This window comes from Euleptes europaea, chromosome 1, assembly GCF_029931775.1.
Source record: "Euleptes europaea isolate rEulEur1 chromosome 1, rEulEur1.hap1, whole genome shotgun sequence".
In the NCBI taxonomy this organism is placed as follows: domain Eukaryota; kingdom Metazoa; phylum Chordata; class Lepidosauria; order Squamata; family Sphaerodactylidae; genus Euleptes; species Euleptes europaea.
Genome location: NC_079312.1, coordinates 13,472,889 through 13,496,225, shown reverse-complemented (window position 1 = coordinate 13,496,225; position 23,337 = coordinate 13,472,889). Strand labels below are relative to the sequence as shown.

Sequence of the window (23,337 nt, the reverse complement as noted above, 5' to 3'; positions counted from 1 at the left end):
CACAAAATGGCTGCCACAGCTTACCTTCAGTCACACAGTGAAGATGCTTGTGCAGTGGAGACCACCACATTTTGAACAATCTGCATAGTCAGTCAGAAGCCCAGCTGGGCAAAAGCCCCACCTGCCCACTTCCTAAAAACTTTGGGTGGGCTCCAGGAAAGGCGTTGGCGGGCACCACAGTGCCCGTGGACACTATGTTTAAATACATAAATAATGCTTTATTGTTGTTGTTTGCTGTTTTGAAACAGGGAGAGAGTGGTAAATAAGCAGGCAACCTCAAAAGATTTTCAGAGGAGCTGATTCCTGTTGCCTCTTCTTCCTTCCCTTCAAACCCCCCTCCCCAACTCTGGGTTTGTTTGCTTTTTCACCTTCTTCTGTGCATCTTGTTTTTGCTGAAGGTGGAGCTCCGCAATACCCTTGGAAAGCAGCGCTTGGGATGTTTCTGATGACATCAGTTTGCCTGTTGCTCACCTTGTCCCGTCACTCCTGAGACCAGATAGATCAGTCGAGACAGAAGGCCTCTTTATCTTTCAAATGAGATCAGGGTTCTAAGACCCTCCATCTGCAAATTGTGCAGGGATTTAACTGCCAGCAGGTTCTTCATCTCACGGCCTTTCCAGATCTAGGATTTTGTTACTTGGGTGAACATGAAGGAGCAATCAAGGGCTCTTCCAGGTGAAGGACCGGCAGGAGCAAGAAACCCTGTCGGCATGGCTCAGTCCGAATTCACAGGGGAACAATCCAGCTGGAAGTCAACGCAAGATATCCGATGGGACCCCTCCAAGGGGATGCAGCAGCACTGGGAAGCTCAGTGGCAGGAGTTCCTGAAGACTCTCCAGTCTCCTCACGCAGCATGGGGAAGCCCGCAGCTGGCAGAGACCACCCTGTGGGATGATGCCAAGGCCTTCCTGACCTCCTTTGAGCAAGTGGCAAAGGCGTGCCAGTGGCCCAGGGAAGAGTGGGCGGTTCGGCTCTTGCCGGCACTCAGCGGAGAAGCCCAGCAGGCCTTTAGCAGCCTGGAGGCCAGAGACAGAGAGGATTATGGGAAAGTGAAGGCAGCCATCTTGCGCGGGGAAGCCAACCGCATGGAAGCCCTGCGGCAGCACTTCCGGCAGTTCCGCTCCCGGGAGGTGGAAGACCCTCGCCGGATCTACAGCCAGCTACAGGAGCTTTGCTGTCAGTGGCTGAGGCCGGAGAGGCACTCCAAGGAGCAGATCCTGGAGCTGCTGATCCTGGAGCAGTTCCTGGCCATCCTGCCCCCGGAGCTGCAGAGCTGGATCAGGGCCGGTGGCCCTGAGAACTGCACCCAAGCCGCGGCCCTGGTGGATGATTTCCTGCTGAGCCAGCACAAGGCTGAGACTTGGAAATGGCAGGTGAGGTTATATTTAATCCCCTGAGTCTCTAGCCGGGTGTAGAACAATGGGTTACGGATATCATTTGTGTGTTAGATTAGCTTTTATGTTCTGACTGAAATTTCCAGCCTTGTTGTAGAGTGGCGTACATGGTTCTTCCTTCCTCCGTTTTACCCTCATAACAACCTCTTGAGGTAAATGAAGCTGTGAGAATAGTCAGCCAAAGCTCACCCAGTGAGTATTCCTCTTTGAGTGGGGATTTGAACCCAGGTCTTCCCCAGACCTAGTGCAGCATTCTGACCACTGGTGCACGCTTCCATTTCTGCACATTAAGCTCGAGTTGAAGACTCAGAAACAGGCTGGCCTCTCTTTGTTATACAGCCTGTTACGGAAGGAAGAGGGGGAACAACGTCTTTCCTTGCTGGGATACTCCCGTAGAACCAAGATTTCCTTGGAAAGCAGCCTGGTAACCAGCTGCCACCACTCAAGGACCACCTAAGAACCTCTAGACCAGGGTTCCCCAACTTTGGTGCCTATGGGCACCATGGCACCCGCAGACACCTTTCATTGTGCCCTCCAAGTGTCTTTAGAAAGGGAGGGAGGGTTAGGTGGGGTTTTTGCCTAGCTGGGCTTCTGATTAGCCTTTGGAGATCTGGTTGGTGTGCAGATGTTTAAAAACAAGGATCTTTAGTGTGTGACTGAAGGTAAGCTATGTATGTGCAAGATTAGGAAGAATTTTTCTAATGGAGTAGCTCCTCAGTGGAACAGGCTTCCTCGGGAGGTGGTAAGCTCTCCATCCCTGGAGGCTTTTAAGCAGAGGCTAAATGGCCATCTGTCAGCAATGCTGATTCTATTATTTTAGGCAGTTCATGAGAGGGAGGGCATCTTGGCCATCTTCTGGGCATGGAGTAGGGGTCACTGGGAGTGTGGGGGGAGGTAGTTGTGAATTTCCTGCATTTTGCAGGGGGTTGGACTAGATGACCCTGGTGGTACCTTCCAACTCTATGATTCTAAGAAAATTTCTTAATACATGTATGTTCTAAAAGGCATCTTGTTAAACAGAGCCTCTGCCTGATGCATAACCTTACTCTCTGAGATGTAATGGTTGGCTCCACCTCTTGTGGCAGCTATTTTGAAGATGGCTCCGCCTCTTGTGACAGCCATTTTGTGGATGAGCCCACTTTGAAGTATCTGAGTGCCAAAGGTGCCTGCAGGCTCAGAAAGGTTGGGGACCCCAATCTAGGCTGATCTTCTGAGTGATCCTTCTAGCGCAGTACTAGAGCAATAACAAAGTGACTGGATAGAAACCCTTGAAAATACCTCATAACCAACTAGGTAACATCGTGCAACACGGCCTGCGGGTCGGAGTGGGGCTGTTCCTCCACATAGCCCTCCGTCATAAGTTCCATCACCGCCATGAGTCAAAACCTGATCCTCAAATTATCTCTACAAACAAAAAGGATTTTGAGGAGCATGAGGTGGTCTTTATTCATCACACTTCCTGACTAGGCTTTTCCTTGCTGTTTCAGGAGCCTTTGCAGGAGATGATCAGGGGAGCCCTGGAGGTGGAAGGGGCTCCCTCAGACTTTGATCAGAGACGAGTCAAAGAAACCAAGGAGAACAGTTGCAGCGGAGAGACCGGTTTGCTGGGTAAGGCCTCAATGAGTCATTAGGCCTTATTTACTCATTAGATCAAGTCCCAGTACATTCCCAAGTAAACATGCATTCTGTTTCATGTTTATGGAGTGATTTAGGCTCGGCTGGAGCAAAGGAAGAGAGTGAAATTCTAGTATTTTTTAATATGTAGAGTGAAGAACTCCACTGAGCAGTTTTTCCTCATTCCTGAGTGAGAACAATCATCTTACAAAGTTCCCTTTTCTGTACAGATATCAGAAAACACAAAAATTCCACTCTGTTGCTTCTGGTGATCCCAGGCATGATAAAATTTTCATTCCCAGTCCTCTTCTAAATTTTTGTGTCTCTCTCTTTTTTTCCCTTTTAGGCAGTCGAATGACATGTCCTAATGATTCTGAGATCTCTCTTCCTCCCAAAGAGCAGGATGCTACCAAAGCTGGGCTAAAAGAGGTAAGTGAATGTTGGGGTGTGTGGCTGGATCCAAGCTTATGCCTAACATATAAGCATACAGGCACGTGTGTTTATTTGTTTTTATTGGATTATTTTATATATACTTTTTTTGTAATGTTGAAATGTTTTGATGACTGCCGCCTTGGGGACCTGTTCAGGTGGAAAGGTGGCACAGAAAAATTTAACATAAATACAAAAATAAAAACACTCCAAAAGACCTGTGGGCTGGATCAGACCCAGTGGGCCCAGCACCCGGCCCGGCATCCTTAGTCATCTTTTCTCCGAAGAGCCAAAACACTTCAGCTTTTAGTTTTGGGGAAGGTGCTGAACCATCTTGATCACTCTGGAGGCCTTTTCTGCCCCTCGGTTATCAGAAATGTCTTAAAATGGGGTGTCTTTGTGAGTCCCCTTTCGTACAAGGGGCTTGGAATAAAGGGTGGAAATGTTCTTCTCTTTTAGGCGCCAGCAACCCTCGAGACAGGCCCGTCTTTGCATGTGGTTGAGCCAGATCTGCCGAAGCCCGGCCAAAGGACGATGTTTTGGCAAGTCATGCAGGAAGATGAGGGGAATGTGGATGCTTTGGGTAAGGAATGCTTCTGGCTCAGATCCAGTAAATGCCCCCTTTCTGAGAAGTCATAATTATTCCTGTGGTGGTCTGGTGCTGTCAATCTGATTCTGTGGGACCCCATCCATTCCAACACTCTAAGGTAAAGGTAGAACCCTGTGCAAGCACCATGTCATTAGAAGAAGAGTTTTTATATGCCAACTTTCTCTACCACTTAAGGAAGGATCAAGCCAACTTACAATCAGCTTCCCCTCGCCACAGGGGAGGGGCTGTGACTCAGTGGCAGAGCATCTGCTTGACATGCAGAAGGTCCCAGGTTCAATCCCTGGCATCTCCAGTTAAAGGGACTAGGCAAGTAGGTGATGTGATAGACCTCTGAGACCCTGGAGAGCTGCTGCCAGTCTGAGTAGACAATACTGACTTTGATGGACCAAGGGTCTGATTCAGTATAAGGCAGCTTCATGTGTTCTTGTGTTTAAAACAGACACCCTGTGAGGTAGGTGGGGCTGAGAGAGCTGTGACTAGCCCAATGTCACCCAGCTGGCTTCATGTGGAAGAGTGGGGAAACCAACTCAGTTCACCAGATTAGTGTCCACTCATGTGGAGGAGTGGGGAGTCAAACTCGGTTCTCCAGATTAGAGGCCACTGCTCCAAACCACTTCTCTTAACCACACCACGCTTTCCCAGCGTGATCTCTGACCCATGGGGTGATGTCACATCATGACGTTTAGTAGGCAGACTATTTTTATGGGGTGGTTTGCCATTGCTTTCCCCAGTTAGGATTCTGTGTTTTAGTGTCTGTCAGAAAGCTAAAACCAAAGGTAGGATCCGTAAGCTCTTTTGTTTTTTCCCAGTGCTCCAAAAATCATGCTCCATTTCTGCCTCCCTCCCTTGTAGAGGGACTTTTGGTTCCAAAATCTGACCTCACCTCCCACCTGGAAAAAGACGACGAGATGTTTGCCCAGTTCCCAAAGGAAAGCGAGAGGCTCCCAGGCCGAAATCCAGGTAAGGGGCTGGATTTGGTGATTGTTGCAACATGGGCAGAAAGAAGTCTGTTAAGCAGGTGCTTATTTTCTCATCTAGCAGAAGAGGAATGAGTTGTGCAGAATAAAACAGACCTGCTTATCTTTTCAATTTCAGAAAAATATGCAGAAGGTGGTATTAGGATTATTATTTTTTGAAAAGACATGTTTCTAGTCCTTAAGCAAAAATAAGCGTGAATGCGAATGGACGGTGCCAGAAAAGATCACAGACCAGATGAATCTTAGAAGGAAGATAACTGAGGTGGGAAGGACAGAGGTGGGGAGAGAGAGTGATAAAACTGTGCATGTTAAGAGAAAGTGGAGGCCTTCAATGAGAAGTTGATGGGAAGAAGCTTCAGGAGAGACAAACAAAAGTGGTTCTTCACACACAACGTTGATTAATTTGTGGAACTCACGGCCACAGGATGCAGTGTTGGCCATTCATCTAGATTTCTTAAAAAGGGGATTGGACAAATCTATGGAGGATAAGGTCCATCAACAACTCTTAGCTAGGATGGCTAGATGTTCAGAGGCAGCATACCATGTTCAGAGAGCCAGCATGGTTAGGAGTGGTGGACTCTAATCTGGAGAACCAGGTTTGATTCCCCACTCCTCCACATGAGCGATGGACTCTAATCTGGTGAACCGGGCTGGTTTCCCCACTCCTACACATGAAACCAGCTGGGTAACCTTGGGCTAGTCACAGTTCTCTCCAAACTTTCTTAGCCCCACACCTCACAAGATGTCTGTTGTGGGAAGGGAAGGTGATTGTAAGCCACTTTGAGAAAAAGTGGGGTTTTAAAACCACCTCTTCTTCTTCCTCTTCTTCCTCTTCCTCCTCTTTTTCCTCTTCATCTTCTTCCTCCTCTTCCATGTTGCAAGGGACAGGATGGAGGTAACAACAGGGTAAGGCCTTAGCCTTTCTGCCCCTTCTTGTGGGATGTGTGGTTAGCTAGATGAACCTACTCCAGTGGGGCTGCTCTTCACCTGAGGGAAAGGTCCTTTTTGAGCCTGTGGGCATCTTTGAGATTCTGACACAGTATGGTGGTACAGCCACAAAATGGCTGCCATAGGAGGCAGAGCCGGTCACAAAATGGTTGCCGCAGCTTACCTTCAGTCACACAGTGAAGATCCTTGTTCTCTGGTGGCAGCTGCTGCCAAAGCAATGTTTTTAAAAATCTGCACAGCCAATCAGAAGCCTTGGCCCCACCCAGTTTCTAAAAACACTGGGTGGGAGCCAGGAAAGGTGTCAGCAGGCACTGTGTCGCCCACGAGTACCCCGTTGGGGACCCCCCGCCTTAGAGGTATTGTTTCTCTTTACATTTGTTCTTCTGGTGGCCTGTTTCTGCCAGTGCTTCTGTTGTGATTACGGAGCAAACAGCATCCCAGGTCCTGCTATGTGCATCTCTGACTTGCAGCTGTTGAGTGTGGTACCTATTTTTCCAAGCTTTGTTACCTGTACAGCCTCTCTGTTGCCTCCTACTTGCTTCTCCTCCTGTGTGGCTTTTGAAAGAATCCTGGCTCACATGGCTAAGCTCATCATTTTCAAATGCACTTTGTCGTTGTCCGCTTTTGCCGTTTTGGCAGCTTAGGGTCGCGTATCATGGGGTTCTCAGATTCGGTGTCCTGCCCTCCAGAGGGGCCTTCACCAAGGCCCTCCTGTCCCACTCAGGGTTCTGCCAGCTGCTGCTCAAAAAGCCCCTGCTGGACGCATGATGAAACTCGGGCTTTTGTTCAGATTTGGGGAGAAGATGTGATGCGGAGGGTCCTCTCCTCAGACTGCAGAACCCCCTCCCATTTCTAGCACATCAGCAACAAGTTGCAGACGTGGCCTGCCGGGAAGTCATGGGAGTAGCTCCGTGAGAAGACAAAACAGCTCCAGTTTCAAAGAGTGCTTGGAAAGGAATAGGCGCTGGGAATATGGACAGCGGGCACTGTCCTTCTTCAACAAACCAAACTTGTTTCCTGTGCATCGTATGGAATCGGATGGTGCCGCAGATTGTAGGGTATGATATCCCATATAACTTTGAGAATTGCCACCGCAAAGAAAACACAAGGCATGATGAGGGAGCTGTAGCAGGGAGGATGGTAATCTAGATTTGCAAAGAAGTCATGGGAACATGGGCAAAATTCCTTTCTCTCTGTCTCTCTTCAGGTGATGGGAAGAGAAAGGTCAAAGCGAAGGGCTCTGATCAGGGAGAGAGTGGCTCAAAGGTGGCACACAGGACAGCGGCCATGTCCCAGGGGGATTTTCCTGAGACATCTGAAATTCACAAGCAGAGATGTGAATCCAAAGGGCCACAGGAGGAGAAGTCAATGAAGGGAGTGAAGGAATACAGTCGGATAGCAGAAGTTTTTCCGGCTTCCCCTAGCAAAATGGAAATCATGGATCCAGAGCAGAAAAAGTCCTTGTTCTCCAAGTATGGGAGGAGATACCGCTTCAAATCAAGACTTGTTATGATGCATACCAGAGAGATCCCTGATGAATGCTCCACAGGAGGAGAAAATGTCCCACAAAACAGTTGCCTTGGTGCACATCAGAGAATCCGCACAGGTGAGAAACGATGTGACATTTCCGAGTACTTCAAACAACATTGTCAGGTTGGATCTCAGAGTAGCCCTCTGGGAGGAAAACCGTATGAATGTCCTGACTATGGGAAACGCTTTAGTTGTATTCAGTGTGGGAGATGCTTCAGTCAGAGAGAACACATGAAGAAACACTGGTTGCTTCATTCTGGAGGGCTGCATGAATGTCCTGAGTGTGGGAAAAGCTTCACTCAGCAAGGAGCGTTAACGAGGCATCTGATAATCCATACTGGTGAGAAACCATATGGGTGTCCTCAGTGCGGGAAATGCTTCAGACGGAAAGAGCATTTTGTGATTCATCAGAGAACCCACACAGGAGAGAAACCATTCAAATGTTCCAAGTGTGACAGGAGCTTCTCTCGGAGAGATACGCTACTCAGACATCAGAGAATTCACAGGAGACAACGACCATAAACATGTCTGCTGGCAGCCAGTGGGTGAGAGCCCTCCCCTCCCAGGAATGCCCCATGGTGGGAAAAAAGCATCCAGTGAAATTCTTAACCTTGCATCCAAAGACCTTTTTGTGGGCGGAGAGAAGATATGCAGAGACAGTAGAGAACCTAAGCAGAGAGAGATCATATGAATGCTCCTGGGATGGGAAAACATTCCATCAAATAAGTGATTTGGCCCAGTGCAAGTGAAACCAGGCAGAAAATAGACTTCATGGATGTCCTGTGGGTGGGAAAGTTTTCAGTTAAGAGCTGGCATTAATGGAACACAGAGAGAATCTGGGCTGGGGAGGAGGTCACTTGAATGTCTTGAACAAGATGGGTGCTTCGCGGAGAACAATCATTTCGTGAGTCATCAGAGAATCTCTGCAGGAGAAAGACCACTCAGATGCCTCGAGAGCTGGAGAAATTTCTCAGCAAACCGTTGATCGCTGTCAGAGAACTGTTAGGACAGCAGAGACATTAGGAATGCCTTGAGTTGGGGAAAAGCTTCCATCATGGAGTTGCTCATTATAAAATCCACGCAGGGCCTCAATGCATATAGTTAGTGGGGCTCCCACTAGCCCTGCTTTAAGGGACTGTTAAAAAACCCATTTCTCCTTGCATTTCTTTCCTGATGATGGACTTCTTTAAAAAACTATTTGTTAAAAGTACAGCTCAACCATAATGAGTGCTTTGCGCCTTTGTTCAGTCTTGCTCACCTCTGGCAAAGTTTTTCCTTTACAAGTCCTCTTTCTTTTTGCTGCCTTCTTTTTCCCCCAGGTTGCAAGCTGGCAGGCAGGGACCTGTTAATTTTGTTTCTGTAGAGTGGGCCCCTGTATAAATAAATGCTGTTTATGTTCTGAAAACGCCATGCCCAACCTGGACTCTTTGGTATAATTAACTACAGCACAATAAGGTTATGAATTTTAATCTCTGTACTTTAATTTTATATTTGTGTGCAGATTGTGCCATTAAACTGATGTTGACTGATCTTTTGATCATAATAAATGTTGAGTGATGGTATAAATAAATGCTGTTTGTGCTCTGAGCAGTCTGTCCCCAACCTGGAGGGTGCTCTGCCACTGAGCTGTGTGAAAGAAACTGTGCTGAGGGTCTTGTGAGGTTGGGGAAAAGAAACCTTCTGGACAGATGGATCTTCCTTGTGTTGAGTCAGACCATTGGGTGATCTAGCTCAGTACTGTCTACTCTGGGGGTTCCCAATGATGGGGCCTGTGGATGCCATGGCAACCACCAAGTGGGTGCCATGGCAACTTGCCAAGTGTTTGTAGAAAGGGGGGAGCAGAGGGGCTATTGCCCAGCAAGCCTTCGTGTTGGCCATTGTTGATGTGTAGATTTTTCAAAACATTGCTTTGGCAGAAGCTGCTACCACTGCACAAGGATCTTCACTTGTGCCAGCATGCTGTAGTGGTTAAGAGCGGCGGACTCTAATCTGGAGAACCAGATTTGATTCCTCACTTCTCCACGTGAAGCCCGCTGGATGACCTTGGGCCAGTCACAGTTCTCTCAGAGCTCTCTCGACCCTACCTACCTCACAAGGTGTCTGCTGTGGGGAGAGGAAGGGAAGGTGATTGTAAGCCGCTTTGAAGCTCCTTTCAGTAGATAAAAGCGGGGTATAAAAATCATCTCTTCTTTTACTGTGTGACTGAAGGTAAGCTGCAGCATTTTGCGGCTGGTTCTGCCTCCTGTGGCAGCCATTTTACGGCAGCCATTTTGTGACTGGGGCCACCGTGCTGTGTCAAAATTCCAAAGGTGCCTGCAGGCTCAAAAAGATTAGGGACCCTGGCCTAATCTGACTGGCAGGGCCTCTCGAAGAGCAAGAAAGAAAGAAACTGGAAAGTTAAGACCTCTACAAAGTGCAAACAGTAACCATACAGACATACAATATGTACATATATTCACAGAAATCCAAGAGTGTGTTTCAAATATCACAACAGGATGTCCCATCCACTCCAAAAAATGTACTCTAGCTGAATAATAACAGTGCCATATGTAGTATGTCAGTATAAAAAATACCACTTAAATGCACATTTTAGATTACATAAATCTGAAGATCGCATAAGTTGTATAAGATATGCTCCTGGGTACTACTCGTTTCGACAAGCAGTCTTCAGTTTGTTTTAAACCTTCCCATTAATTGGAGACAAAAGAAGGGGTTCATGTTACACTACATATTGTGTATAACAGTCTTTAAAATTCCACCAGATGCAATTATGTGTCAAAATCCAATATTATCAACCATCAATACATAATTAAGGAACAGTATAAGCAATTACCTTAACCAAGAATTAAAACCGTTTGCCATTGTAGCAATATGAAGTGAGATAATGGTGCTGATCTGTTGTGCAGATTACAATGAGTAGGAGCTCACCACCTCCCTAGGCAGCTGATTCCACTGCCGAATTACTCTTACTGTAAACCCCCCACCCAATATCCTGCTGGTACTTTTCCGCCCATAATTTATACCGATTATAGCAAGTCCTGTCATCTGCAGCCAATAGATTGGGGAAACAGCTAAATTTTCAGTTAAGGAATTAGCCAAATGGTTATAAGAACTCTGAAGTGTACAGTTTCTCTTTAAATATAGAAATTGTCCATAAGGAAGATTTACCTTAAGATGTTTTGGATCCCATGGGCACCATGTTGGAGACCCCTGTTCTAGTATTATGGGAGAAGGTGGAGGGGAAATTCTCTCTGTTCACTTTCTACTTGGATCTACAGCCTTGGTACCAGCAGTAAATCTTTGCTAATGGACGGCATTTCTGGCAACAGAATGGGAGTTCCTCCCCTTTCCAGTCTCTTGGGGGCATAGAGGAGACCCAGGAACAGTGTGAGCGGGGAGGGAGTTGCAGGCCTGGCAAAAAATCTCCCCTCCTTCCATTATGGGAACTTGCCACCATCTCTCCCTGTGAAGGTGTTGGTTTCCCAGCCAACCAGTGGAGGAAGGAGACAAGGAGATGGGTTGTGCTTGGTCGAGGCATACTGGGAGGGTGCTGAGCCCCTATGGTGCTGCCAGACCATTGAGCTTGTCACAGAGACAGGTATAAGTTATACCTCTCCCATGCTGCCAGTACTAGAGAAGCTCCCCTTGGTTGCTTAGGTGGAGAACGTGACTGGCATGCTGTGCAAAATTGCCTCTAGCACCACTGTTTGGGGTATGCACTGGGGTTTGTTTATATGTGTGCCTAAGCCTGTTTGTCACACATCTCTTGCACCCATTCTAGCTAGCACAAATTGAATGAATTGCAAGCAATACGCAGATTATGGAGAGTTTTTATTTTCATTATTTAGCTCAAAGCATGCACAGAAGGGGGGAGGGACAGGATAGAAAGGTGAGTTTCAGCCAAGGCCACGGAAATCAGCAGTCGAGGGAGAGGATAGTCCAGAACGAAGTTGATAAAACTTGGGAAATTTCTCTCTTGTCACTTCAGGTGTTGAGAAGAGAAGTCGGATCAAGATGGAGGGATCTCGGCAGGTCGGGGCGGGGCCGGAGGAAACACAGAGGACGGCAGCAGAAATATCCCAGTGGAACTTTCCTGTGGTGGCTGAAATTCATGTGCCGAGATGTGAGTTCAGTGGGGAACAGGGGACGAAGGCCATGAAGGGGGAGAGTGAATGCCGTGAGATCGCAGGTGGTCTTATGGCTGCCAATAGCAAAAGCTTCTCAGTGCCGTCTAGGGCAAAGAATCCCTTGGTCTCCCCATGTGATAGGAGGTACGAATCGGGACTCCTTACAAAACATACTGGAAAGGACCGCTATGTATGCTCTCTGGGGGGGGACAACTTCCAGGGAACATCAGACCTCTTCAAAGGCTACATAACACCTATAGGAGACAAATCGTATCAATGCTCTGTGTGCGGGGAGAGCTTTCCTCTGAGAGCGAACCTGATCAGGCATCAGAGCAGCCACACGGGGGAGAAACCGTATGCTTGTCCCGAGTGCGGGAAAATCTTCACTTCCAACACCTTAATGAGACATCTAAGAATCCACACCGGAGAGAAACCTTACCAATGCCCCGAGTGTGGGAAACGCTTTATCCAGAGAACAGTTTTAATGAACCACCTGAGAATCCATACCGGAGAGAAACCATATGAGTGTTTCGAATGCGGCAAGAGTTTCATTCAGAGAGTGCATCTGATTAGGCACCAGAGAATCCACACGGGAGAGAAACCACATCAGTGCCCCGAGTGTGGGAGAAACTTCTCTCGTAGAGATAAATTGATCAGACATCAGAGGACACACGGAAGAGACGGCAGAGCCCTTGTGAATGCCCCGAGCATGGGAAGAGTTGCAGTCAGAAAGCTACCCTGATTCAGCATCAGAGCATCCATGCAGTGGATTGGCAGAGTTCAAATTCCCTTGATCACCAATAATGGAAGGCACCCTTCGAGAAACAAGTGTGGGATACTGAACCGACATCTAAACTCCTTACATTGTAATGTTGTCAATCTGCTGATTCTGTTTTGACAGATGCCTCCAAGACCACATCAGTTTGTTTTTTTGACGGAGCTGCCTGCTGGCAGGGCTAGGAAGCTGAATTAGCCTTCTGTTGTGGAAGGGAGCTTCAGATTGTGGAGATAAATCTCCAAATTTATCCTTATTAATAATCAGGAAGTAGACTGGCATAGATTGTGGTAGACTGTGGTAAGAATAGTTCCTGTGGAACGTAATGAGTAAATGTTTTTGAGAAAAGAAGAAGAGTTGGTTTTTATACCCCAATTTTCTCTACCTTTTGAGGAGAATCAAACTGGTTTACAATCACAATCCCTTCCTCTCCCCACAACAGACACCTTGTGAAGTAGGTGGGGCTGAGAGAGCTCTAAGAGAGCTGTGACTAGCCCACGGTCACCCAGCAGGCTTCATGGGTAGGAGTGGGGAAACCAACCCAGTTCACCAGATTAGAGTCTGCCACTCATGTGGAGGAGTGGGGAATCAAACCCGGTTCACCAGATTCGAGTCCACTGCTCTTAACCACTACACCATGCTGGCTGTACTGACAGTCTTGGCAAACAGATTTTAAATTCATGTCCCTCCCGTTGCTTTTCCGCAAAGAGTCCTGGGAATCATATTTTGTGAGGGTGATGAAAAGCCTCTTGAGAGACAAGTGTGGCGTTAAGGCGTCACTTTCAACCAGCACTAAGCTGGGATGTATTGAGATATTTGTACCCTTCTTCTCTCCCCAAATGGCTTACAACATTATTCTCTCCTCTTCCATTTTACTCTGTGAGGGGAGGATAGGCTGAGAAGGTGTGACTGGCCCAAGGTCCCCCAGTAAGCTTCCATGGCAGGGTGCAGGTTCGAATTTGGGTCTCCCAGCTGATATTGTGACACTGGCTTGTTGCCAAGCTTGGGCATATGCCAGGTTCCTCCTTCCTTCCCTTTTTGTGTGTGTTTAAAATCCTGATTAGAAACTTAGTGAATGTGGGCAGGCAGGTTAACCAGAGTTAGCCCCCCCCGCCCCCCCCGAACAAACTAGGACTGTAAACCGGGATTGAACTTTGGTTTAGAATCCTGGTTTGTGAGGAGGGAGGGAAACTAGCTTCAGTTAACCCACGTGCATTTGTGGAGAGTTAGTTTTTGACTGGAATTCTCTGTGCAAGAGTGTGGGGAGAGAGCGAGACAGATGCGCAGACCTGGGAACAAGTCAGTCTTCTGAAGATCCCCATTTACTGCCCATTAAAAGCAATGTCTGAATGCAGCCCATTGGTCTTAGATTTCTCACAAAACATAATTTTCGCTCTTAAATTGGAATGTTCTCTCTCCCACCCTGAAAATGATGTAAAGTGTGAAATGATGAATGGGTGATAGGCCCAGTTTTCTCTTCCTGCCCTAACCCATGGGGGTTAAAATGGGATTACATGAAATTATGGAAATTGGAAAACATGGGTTTGATTGTCTGTATGCATTGCACAACCTGCAGGGAAATTGGGCAATTACTTTGCTGCAGAATTTTCCACTTTAATATTTGGGGAGTGGGGGACACACACATCCCTTGTTATAAGGAAAAGGGAGATGAGGTACAGGATGGATTTAATTTATTTAAAACATTTATTAGCCACCTTTTGAACACACCTTTCTTCCTTACAGAGCTCAAAGAGGCTTACAATTATAGGTAAAATAAAATAAAAACCAAAATTTAAAATCACAGTTTAGGACTGCTAGTAACTTAATCAAATGCAGTCCCAAATAAAACCGACTTCAACTGCCTCCGAGAGATTGAAAGAGAGGGGGCCAGGGTCATTTCCCTGGGGAGGTTGTTCATAATCAAGGGGCTGACACTGAAAAGGCCCTTTCTTATGTACCCACTGGATGAGTTTCTTTGATGGGGCGGTCAGTTTAGCTATCAATGAATAGTTTAGCAGGCACTTCCCAAGGCAGCTAGAGTGGTAGGCTGGGAAGAAGGAGATGGCGACAGTCTAAGAAATAAGGTGACCTGAAGCCATGGACAAAATTCTTGTATCTCTGTCTCTTCATGTGATGAGAAGAGAAATCAGCTCCAGGTGCAGAAGTTTCAGCAGGGGGAGAGGTGGGGCAGAGGGAACATCTGGGATGTTAAGTAGAACTATCCTGATGGAATTTTCTCACGAGAGCTGAAATTTACGAAGAAAGATGCGAGTCCCATGGGGAGCAGGGGGAGGAAGGAGAGAAAGTCTTGAGTCTGTAAAAACTCATAGGTTAGGATTAGTGGAACGTGAGAGAATCCAAGCTCTAAAGAAGCCATTCAGATGTTCGCAGTGGGGCCTATCGTTCTATCAGAGAAGAAATATGAAGAGGCATCAGAGTATCCATACCGGAAACAAACCATTTGGATGTTCACAGTGTGGTAAATTCCTCCATCAGAAAAGTGATTTGGTGAGACATCAGAGAATCCGTACAGGGGGACACCATACCAATGCCACAAATGTGAGAGGAACTTCTCTTGAAGAAACATTAGTCAACCCATGCAGGAGAGAAACCATGTACATGACCAGACCATGTCTGAGTCTTCTGTCAGAGAGACAAGCTTGTCAGACATCAGGGAGTTCACAAAGGAGAGGAACCTTGTGGATGTTCTGAGTGGGGGGAGAATTTCAGGTGGAAAATTACCCTGATTTAAGCATCAGAGTAGCACTTTTGCACAGTGAGTTTCTGCTCTCTGGGTCAGCAAATTGGAGGGACATTTCAGAAGGTTGGGTGAGTGTCTGAAATTCCACCACCTTCTCAAGTTGGTCTGCCAGCACATTCCAATTTCTGTTCATCCTGTGTTCTCCACACCACATTAACGGCTAAGTTGGCAACAGAGTCGGCATTCCTTGGGGGGGGGGTGGAGCTGGGTTTGACCCAGCAGCCTGCTATTGTGGACCTTTCTGATGTTCTGAGAACTTCAAATTGTGCAGGGACGGTTTCTGATTTCTCCTCCTTAGTAACCAGTAAAGTGGCGTAGGCCACAGCCTGACACCTCCCATTGCACTTCATGGGACTGATTTTTTTAAAATTGGTTTGTAAATAGTATTTTAGACCACTATACTTCTCACTGCTTTCCCCCAAGGCGCCCTGGGAACTGTATCTGGTGGGCATGCTTTATCCTCTTAGGAGACTTGGAAGTCTGTGGTTCCTTCCAAAAGCGCAATTCCTAGGAACTGTTTGATTGATACCTTTTTGGTCTTTCAACAGAGAAGCCATGACATGTGAAATGACCCATAGAATGGGTGATCTGGTTTTCAGTGCCCTGTATAGCTTCTATTTTCACCCATAAACTATGCATGGTACAAATAATTTATGCATAAAAAGTCTATAAACACATGAAGCCTTATACTGAGTCAGAGACTCTTTGGTCTGTCAAAGGCTGCCTAGTCTACACTTGATGGATATTGATCCTCCAGGGTGTCTGGTCCAGATCTTTCACATCACCTGCAACCCAATCCTTTTTTAACTGGAGATGCCAGGGATTGAACCTGGGACCTTCTGCATGCCAAGCAGATGCTCTACCACTGAGCCACAGCCCTTTCCCCTAAGTATGCTACGAGAAGATTGCAGTAAGCTTTAAATAAAAATTTAAAAGAGTTCACCACAGCTTGGACCATATTCCTCTCTCTGTCTCTTCAGGTGGTGAGAAGAGAAGTCAGATCAAGACTGAGAACTCTCAGCAGGAAGAGACTAGACGAGAAAAAACACTCAGGACATTAGCAGAAGGAACCCAGAGGAGCGTGCCTGGGCCATCTGAAATTCACAAGGAAAAGGGTGAATCTGTTGGAGAGCAGGGGAAGAAACTGGCAGAGGGGAGGAATGAATGCAGTGAGACCACAGATGCTCTTAAACCTTCTCTTAGTGAGACCTCCACATTGTGTGTCTTAGCAAAAAATCCCTTTGTCCCCGAGTGTGGCATAAGTGACCATCACAAATCAAGTTTTCTGGTAAAGCATGCTGAAGAGGACTGTTATGAACATCTGAATCCAGAGGAAAACTTGGAGCAAAAATCAGACCTAGACAAACGTCAGACAATCCAAATAGGAGAGAGATCTTATGAATGTCCCGAATGTGGTAAAATCTTCCATATGAGAACTAAGTTCATGAGACATCGGAGCAGCCATCTAGGAGAGAAATACTACAAATGTACTGAGTGTGGGAGAGGCTTCGCTTCCAAAGGAGCTTTGACAAAACATCTGAGGTTGCACACCGGGGAGAAACTACATAGATGTCCTGAGTGCGGGAACTGTTTCATTGAGAGGGCTCACTTGATTAGACATCAGACAATCCATACAGGAGAGAAACCTCATGAGTGTTTGGAGTGTGGGAGAACTTTTCCTCTGAGAGCCAATTTGATTAGACATCAAAGTAGCCATACAGGGAAAAAACCCTTACTGTTGTCCTGAGTGTGTGTGTGGGGGGGAAGGTTTCATTCAAGGAGATCCGCCGATGGCCCCCAGAGAATCTTCACAGGACAGTAAATGTACAAAACAGCTGGTGGTAGAAACTTCTATGGGAGAGATCAGATGATCACGCATCAGAGAGATCATGGAAGGCAGATTGAAGCAGGGATTTTGCTTTGAACTGGTAGCTGATTTCCCTAGAGGGTCATTTCAGAAGCAGGGTGAGCCAGTGCCTCCAACTCTTGTTACTGCCAAAAGTGGTTCTCTGGAAGGTTCGTTCCCAAAGATGTCACAACAGAACAACCAGTTGGTATCCCTCAGCTTTGACCCAGGGGCCCAAAGTCATTGGCTGGGAATGATCAGTTGTACATACAAAGATGCGAAGTTCATCTTCTTGGAGCGGTGGACTCTAATCTGGAGAACTGGGTTTGACTCCCCACTTCGACACATGAAGCCAGCTGGGTGACCCTTGGGCTAGTCACAGTTCTCTCAGCCCCACCTACCTCACAGGGTGTCTGTTGTGGGGAGGGGAAGGGAAGGTGATTGTAAGCTGGTTTGCTTCTTAAGTGGCAGAGAAAGTCGGCATATAAAAACCAGCTTTTCTTCTTTGTAACAAGTAAGCTTTTTTAGGCTTATGGAGGTCACATATTCTGAAACCAAAAGTGCCTGCCATTTTTTTCCTGTAGGGCACCCTGGGAATTGCCTTCTATGAGTGTGCAGAAAACTCTAGTCTGTTATTGCCTCACAAAGCACAATTTCGTAAGCTGTCTCTGTCCCCCTTCCAGAAGGAAGGTCTGATATGGGGTTTGATCAGTAGAAGGGAAAACAGCAGGTTTAGTCTTCTGCCTTTACTAGAGGGTGTTCCCCATCCCACTCCCAATAAGTAGCAGCACAATAGATCTGTGCAAAGTAGAACGCCTCCTTGATTTGTATAATTTATACACTTGATCACTTTCACACACAATTAAGTTTATCTTGATACATATCTCTTCTGGTCCTGTAATTTCTTTTAAGTGACGAATTGGTTGTGGTGGAAAGTGCCATCAAGTCACAGCTGACTTATGGAGACCCCTTAGGGTTTTCAAGGCAAGCAACATTTCAGAGGTGGTTTGCCATTGCCTGCCTATGTGTCACGACCCTGGTATTCCTGGTGGTCTCCCTTCTGAACACTGACCAGGGCCAACCCTGCTTAGCTTCTGAGAGCAGACAAGATCAGGCTAGCCTGGGCCATGCAGATCAGGGCAAGTGAAGAAATAGACCCCAGATATAAGGGGAGGTATAATACGATTGTAGAGACACGAGAAGACATTTAAGTGGAGGCTGCCGAAATCGGCCAAACAAGGAGACAGGGCAGGAGGGAAGGACTGTGAGATGGAGGTTGCAGGATTCTAGCCAAGAGGTGAACGAGTATGGACAAAATTCCTCTCTCTGTCTCTTCAGGTGTTGAGAAGAGAAGTCAGATCAAAGTGGAGAACTCTCAGCAGGGGGACCCTGGCCCAGAGGAAATATATGGGACATTAGCAGAACTAGCTCAGTGGAATATTCCTGGGACATTCGAAATCCATAAGGAGAGATACGAGTCTAACTGGCAACAGGAGAGGCCAGGAGAGAATGAAGGAAGTCAGTTCACAGAAGGCCTAGCAGATTTGTTTAGCAACTCCTACCTGGTGGACCCAGCAGGGAAAAGGCCCTTGTTGTCTGGGCAAAAGCACCGCTACAAATCAGGACTTGTTATGATGCATACCAGTGAGAATAATCCCAGTGACGACTCTCCTGCATTGGGGCAAAACGTCCAGCCAAAACGTGGCCTTGATCCACAGAGGATCCACAAGGGCGACATGCGGTATGAATTAGTAGGGGAAAGGGATCCCTCATTTGGACACCAGAGCAACCACATAGGAGAGAGACCTTGCAGCTGCCCCCAGTGTGGGAAAAACTTCAGTTGTATAAAGTCATTAAAGAGACACCAAGGAGTTCATGCCGAAGGGGGAGCATATCAATGTTCTCAGTGTGGGAAAGGCTTCAGATACAAAGAAACTTTGAAAAAGCACCAGATCATTCACACTGGAGAGAAACTGCACGGATGTCCCGAGTGCGGGAAAAGCTTCACTCTGAGAGGAGCGCTAACGAGGCATCGGAGGATTCATACTGGAGAGAAACCCTTTGAATGTTCTCAGTGTGGGAAATGCTTCAGGCAGAGAGAACATTTAATGGTCCATCGGAGAACCCACACAGGAGAGAAACCATACATATGTCCTGAGTGTGGCAGAAATTTCTCTCGGAGAGATAAGCTGACTGGGCATCAGAGAACTCACAGGGGACTGAGACCTTACGGGTGTCCTGACTGTGGGAAGCGGTTTAGTCACAAAAGCACACTGACTAAGCATCAGAACATCCACGGGCCACATTAACATGGTTGTGTACTCATACTAGGCATTTTTTCCCTGGAGGCCATTTTGGGGGGTGGGGGTGGACCAGTGTTTTAATCCCTTATTACTCAAACTATCTACCTGAATTCTAAAGGTTTTGTTTCTACAAATTTCACAAACAGTGTAGTAAGCTAACTTTTAAACTGGAGGTCCCCAACCTTTTTGAGCCTGCAGGCAACTTTGGAATTCTGACCCAGGGCTGTGGGCGCAACCACAAAATGGCTGCCACAGGAGGCGGAGCCAGCCACAAAATGGCTGCCATATCTTAGGTTCAGGCACACACTGAAGATCCTTGTTCTGTGGTGGCAGCTGCATCCAAAGTAATGTTTTTAAAAATCTGCACAGCCAATCTCCACTGGCTAATAAGAAGCCTTGATGGGCAAAAGCCCCACTTGGCCCCAACCACTTTTAAAAACACTTGGGCACATGAAAGGTGTTGGCTGGCACCATTTTGAGGACACCTGATTTAAACTTTAAAACTTCGCAGTCAGTTGGCATTCTTTAGCATTGACCCATGGGCCCAGAGAAGATCACGCCTCTTGTATTATGAGGGTGCGATCAGTTGTACCCAGAAAGCTTATTTGTTCTTGTTTACAAGCAAACTGTGGCTAAAACGCTCAGGAATGTCACCTAAGCATGCTCAGCTTTGCAGTATCTTTTATTAAATTTAGTGGGGCCTAGGTAAACAAGGCTGTTATTATTAAACTGAATTTGACATAAGGCTGCAAATCCATATTTTAAACCATTGTACCTTTTGTTGCGCATTCCCACCCACCTCCTACCCTCAAGAATCCAGGTTCACAGTTTGAGCATGCTGAGACCCCTGCAAAGACTAGTTCATAGTTGCCTCATGAAGCACTGCATTGTAAATGTTTGACATGAGCACACATGCACACTCTTGAAGCTGCCTTATACTGTGAGACCCTGGCAATCACACTTTCCTGGGAGTTAGCTGCACTTAATAGACCTGAGAAGGATTTTGAGTAGAACTGCTTAGGGTTGCTTCCTTGTTCGATCACAGTCAGTCTTCTCTACTCAGACTGACAGTGGCTCTCCACAGTCTCAGGCAGAGGTCTTTCACACTACCTACTACTTCATCCTTTTTACTGGAGATGCTGGAGATTGAAACTGGGACCTTCTGGGTGCTCTACCACTGAACCATAGCCCCTTTCCTGCAATAGAGTTCTGACTTCCTGTGGTTCCCATGGCTTTTGGTCCTCCATATGATTATCAAAAAGTATACCAAGCCAGTCACGGTTGTGTATTTTCTATGGTGTACTCAGTGCCAGATTTATGGGGGATTTTTTTTTTTTTGGCACAGAGTTAAAACGATCAAGGTTGTCTTTTCTGAAAGGGAAGAATGCTGTAGGTGTAAGAGGGGTCATGTGATCATAGGAGCAGCAACAGAAAGATAAGTTCAGCGGAGGCTCCTGGATCAGTTGGACATGGAGCTGGGAGGGAAGTTTCAGGCCCCCCCAAGAGAATTTGCTGGGCTCTAAACAAGCAGTGACCAGAGCATGGACAAAATTCCTCTCTCTGTCTCTTCAGGTGACGAGAAGAGAAGTCAGATCAAGGTGGAGAACTGGCAGCAGGTAGAGCTGGGCCCAGAAGAAGCACACTGGACATTAGGAGAAATCTCTCCCTGGGACAGTCCCGCAGCAGCGGAGATTTATGGGCAAAGATGGGAGTGCCATGGGGATCAGGGAACAAAGCCGGCAGAGGAAGTGCATGGGTGCAATGAGACTGCATTGACAGCTTCCATCATTGGAAACTCTGCAGCATCCTCCCCGGCGAAAAAGCCCTTAGTCTCCAAGTATGGTAGAAGGTACCACTGCCGATCAGGATTTGTTATCAGTCATGCTGCAGAGGACTTCTTTGAACCTCCCATATCGGGGGATAACTTGCAGCCCAAACCGTATCTTGTTAAGCATCAGATGATCCAAATGGGAGAGAGGTCATACGTGTGCTCCGAGTGTGGCAAGAGCTTCCATCTGAGATCGAACCTGATGAGACATCAGAAGGTTCATACTGGCGAGAATCCTTACGAATGTCCCGTGTGTGGGAAAAGCTTCACATCCCGAGGAGCTGTCATGGTCCATCAGATAATCCACACTGGGGAGAAACCATTTGGATGCCGGCAGTGCGGGAAATGGTTCAACCAGAGAACAAATCTCTTGAGACACCAGAGGATCCACACTGGAGAAAAAGTGCACGAATGTCCCAAGTGTGGGAAAAACTTTTACCGGAGAGATAAACTAACTCAACATCAGAGAATTCATACAAGGGAAAAACGATACGAATGCCCCGAGTGTGGGAAAAGCTTTATTCATAAGGAGAAGTTCCTGCGACACCAGAGAATTCATCGAGGCTTTTAATGGTGTTTATGCTCAGAGGATAACACAACATCACCTTGCGAATCATCAATGAAAAGTTAACTAGGAGATAAATCTTTTTAGTTCTGGGTCTAGGGCTTTGCATACTCTGCATTTTATGTCTCGCTCCTGGATTAGGGAAATTCAAATACTTTGTGCAGATAACACAATTTGAAATGAGTAAAAATTCAGAGGCATGTGTGAGGGGCCTTCCTTGTATTCAATAAAATTAAATCAACCAACACTGATAAAAATCTCACATGCCCCTAAAACACGTTCCTGAATTTAGCTGACTAACGGCAGTGTGCTCAGATGTGAATCCTATTGTATTCATTGAGACAACCTGTGAGGTAACTGTCGAACTCTGGGATGAATTCACCAAGGCAGCACCTCTACTTATAATAAAAATTAAATCACTAGGGAATCATGAAATACATTCCCATTCAGGAGGCTCCCAAATAATGACACAAGTCCCAGTCAACTTCAGAACAGAAATAAATTCCAGTAGAGTGACCCCAAACAAGACTTTCTGAACACCCAATTTTTAAAATCTAATTGATTCAACCAAAAGCAGAGGCTCTGAGTGTTGAGAGAGACCGATAAATGAACTACGGTAGATATCTCAGTCCTCCAGGATCCACTAACAGCACAAAGAGAGAAGAGACTTCTTCGAGGAAAGGGACTGAAAACAGCCACCCAGGATTGGAACTTTATGCTGCAGACATCTTTTTTAAAGTGTCTGAAAATAGTTTTTCCCCTGGACATAAGCAGAACTTGCATGCATTCTATCATGGCCCCTCCAATTAATTTTTTGTGTGTGCTTAAGTTAATCTCTACTAGTGCTATGAAGAGCGATAGCACTACAAGAGTAAATGGTATTAATTTTAAAAATGCCCTGAATCATCCCCCTCCCCCAGGGAAGTGAGGCTGCTTAGCATGATGGGTAAAAAAAATGTGTTATTTAATTGCATTTATTTGGTTCTAAGGAAGGAAGGAATTTAATTTTGCTAACCCAGAGGAGGCGAGTTTTGAAATGGCGGGGCCTTAAATGTGGTTGAGAGATGCGAAAAGTGAAATTTTAGGTGCAAATTGTCAGACTGATCTATCTTGAGGCTGCTGTGATGCGGGGCATCTTCCGGGGTAAATGGTAGCCGTTTTAAAATGCTGTCAAAACTTCTGAGTCGGCGCCATCTTTTGTACTGTTACAAAGAGCCTAGGGGTTAATTTTTTTGCCGTCAAGTCACAGCTAGAGGCTAGAGGCATCCACTAAACAATAGCGATAGCGTTTATTTGTTTTTTTCAATAAAGCCTTGGAATTTTGAAAAACTGCAGAATGGTGTCTTTTTAAATCCTTCTTGAATGAGTTGGGACAGGAATGTTCCACTCCCTCTGAAATTTTAATGTAACTATTTTTTTGACCCTGAAGTCACAGCTGACTTATTGCGACCCCGTGGGTTTTCAAGGCAAGAGACATTCAGAGGTGGTTTTGCTATTTCCCGCCTCCATGTCAGAATCCTGGTATTCGCTTGTGGTCTCCCTTCCAAATACTGACCAGGGCCGACCCTGCTTAGCTTCTGAGATCTGTCGAGCTCAGGCTAGCCTGGACTGTGCAGGCCAGGGCTAAATG

The 23,337-nt window shown here is 46.6% G+C and overlaps 2 protein-coding genes across 4 annotated transcripts; both read left to right on the top strand.

The window, feature by feature from the left end:
* The first annotated feature begins 647 nt into the window (after window positions 1–647).
* LOC130490561 (zinc finger protein 436-like) lies at window positions 648–21,018 on the top strand. Of its 3 annotated transcripts, XM_056864385.1 has the most exons (7): window positions 648–1,373; window positions 2,882–3,002; window positions 3,355–3,437; window positions 3,897–4,020; window positions 4,900–5,007; window positions 11,491–11,625; window positions 18,350–19,326. In XM_056864385.1, the coding sequence occupies exons 1-7, from the start codon at window positions 648–650 to the stop codon at window positions 19,318–19,320; spliced, it is 2,268 nt and encodes a 755-aa protein (XP_056720363.1). In that variant the 3' UTR covers window positions 19,321–19,326. The 3 variants fall into 3 exon arrangements, 1 of the variants encoding a protein (XP_056720363.1); XR_008933839.1 differs by lacking the exons at window positions 648–1,373; window positions 2,882–3,002; window positions 3,355–3,437; ... (1 more) ...; window positions 4,900–5,007; window positions 18,350–19,326 and adding an exon at window positions 20,887–21,018 and having other exon boundaries at window positions 11,539–11,625; XR_008933840.1 differs by lacking the exons at window positions 648–1,373; window positions 2,882–3,002; window positions 3,355–3,437; ... (1 more) ...; window positions 4,900–5,007; window positions 18,350–19,326 and adding an exon at window positions 16,146–16,286 and having other exon boundaries at window positions 11,563–11,625.
* Window positions 21,019–21,133: 115 nt separating this feature from the next.
* On the top strand, window positions 21,134–21,771 carry LOC130490613 (zinc finger protein 383-like). Its single transcript, XM_056864432.1, has one exon. The coding sequence runs from the start codon at window positions 21,273–21,275 to the stop codon at window positions 21,711–21,713; it is 441 nt and encodes a 146-aa protein (XP_056720410.1). The 5' UTR covers window positions 21,134–21,272; the 3' UTR covers window positions 21,714–21,771.
* The last annotated feature ends 1,566 nt before the right edge of the window (window positions 21,772–23,337 follow it).

Bases quoted from the DNA above. Each gene is read 5' to 3' on its own strand.
- LOC130490613 (XM_056864432.1), top strand. From the start codon at position 21,273: ATGATCCAAATGGGAGAGAGGTCATACGTGTGCTCCGAGTGTGGCAAG.
- LOC130490561 (XM_056864385.1), top strand. From the start codon at position 648: ATGAAGGAGCAATCAAGGGCTCTTCCAGGTGAAGGACCGGCAGGAGCA. The intron at 3,438-3,896 runs GTAAGTGAATGT...CTTCTCTTTTAG, and splicing joins CCAAAGCTGGGCTAAAAGAG to GCGCCAGCAACCCTCGAGAC. The intron at 11,626-18,349 runs GTGAGTTCAGTG...CTGTCTCTTCAG, and splicing joins TGAAATTCATGTGCCGAGAT to GTGTTGAGAAGAGAAGTCAG.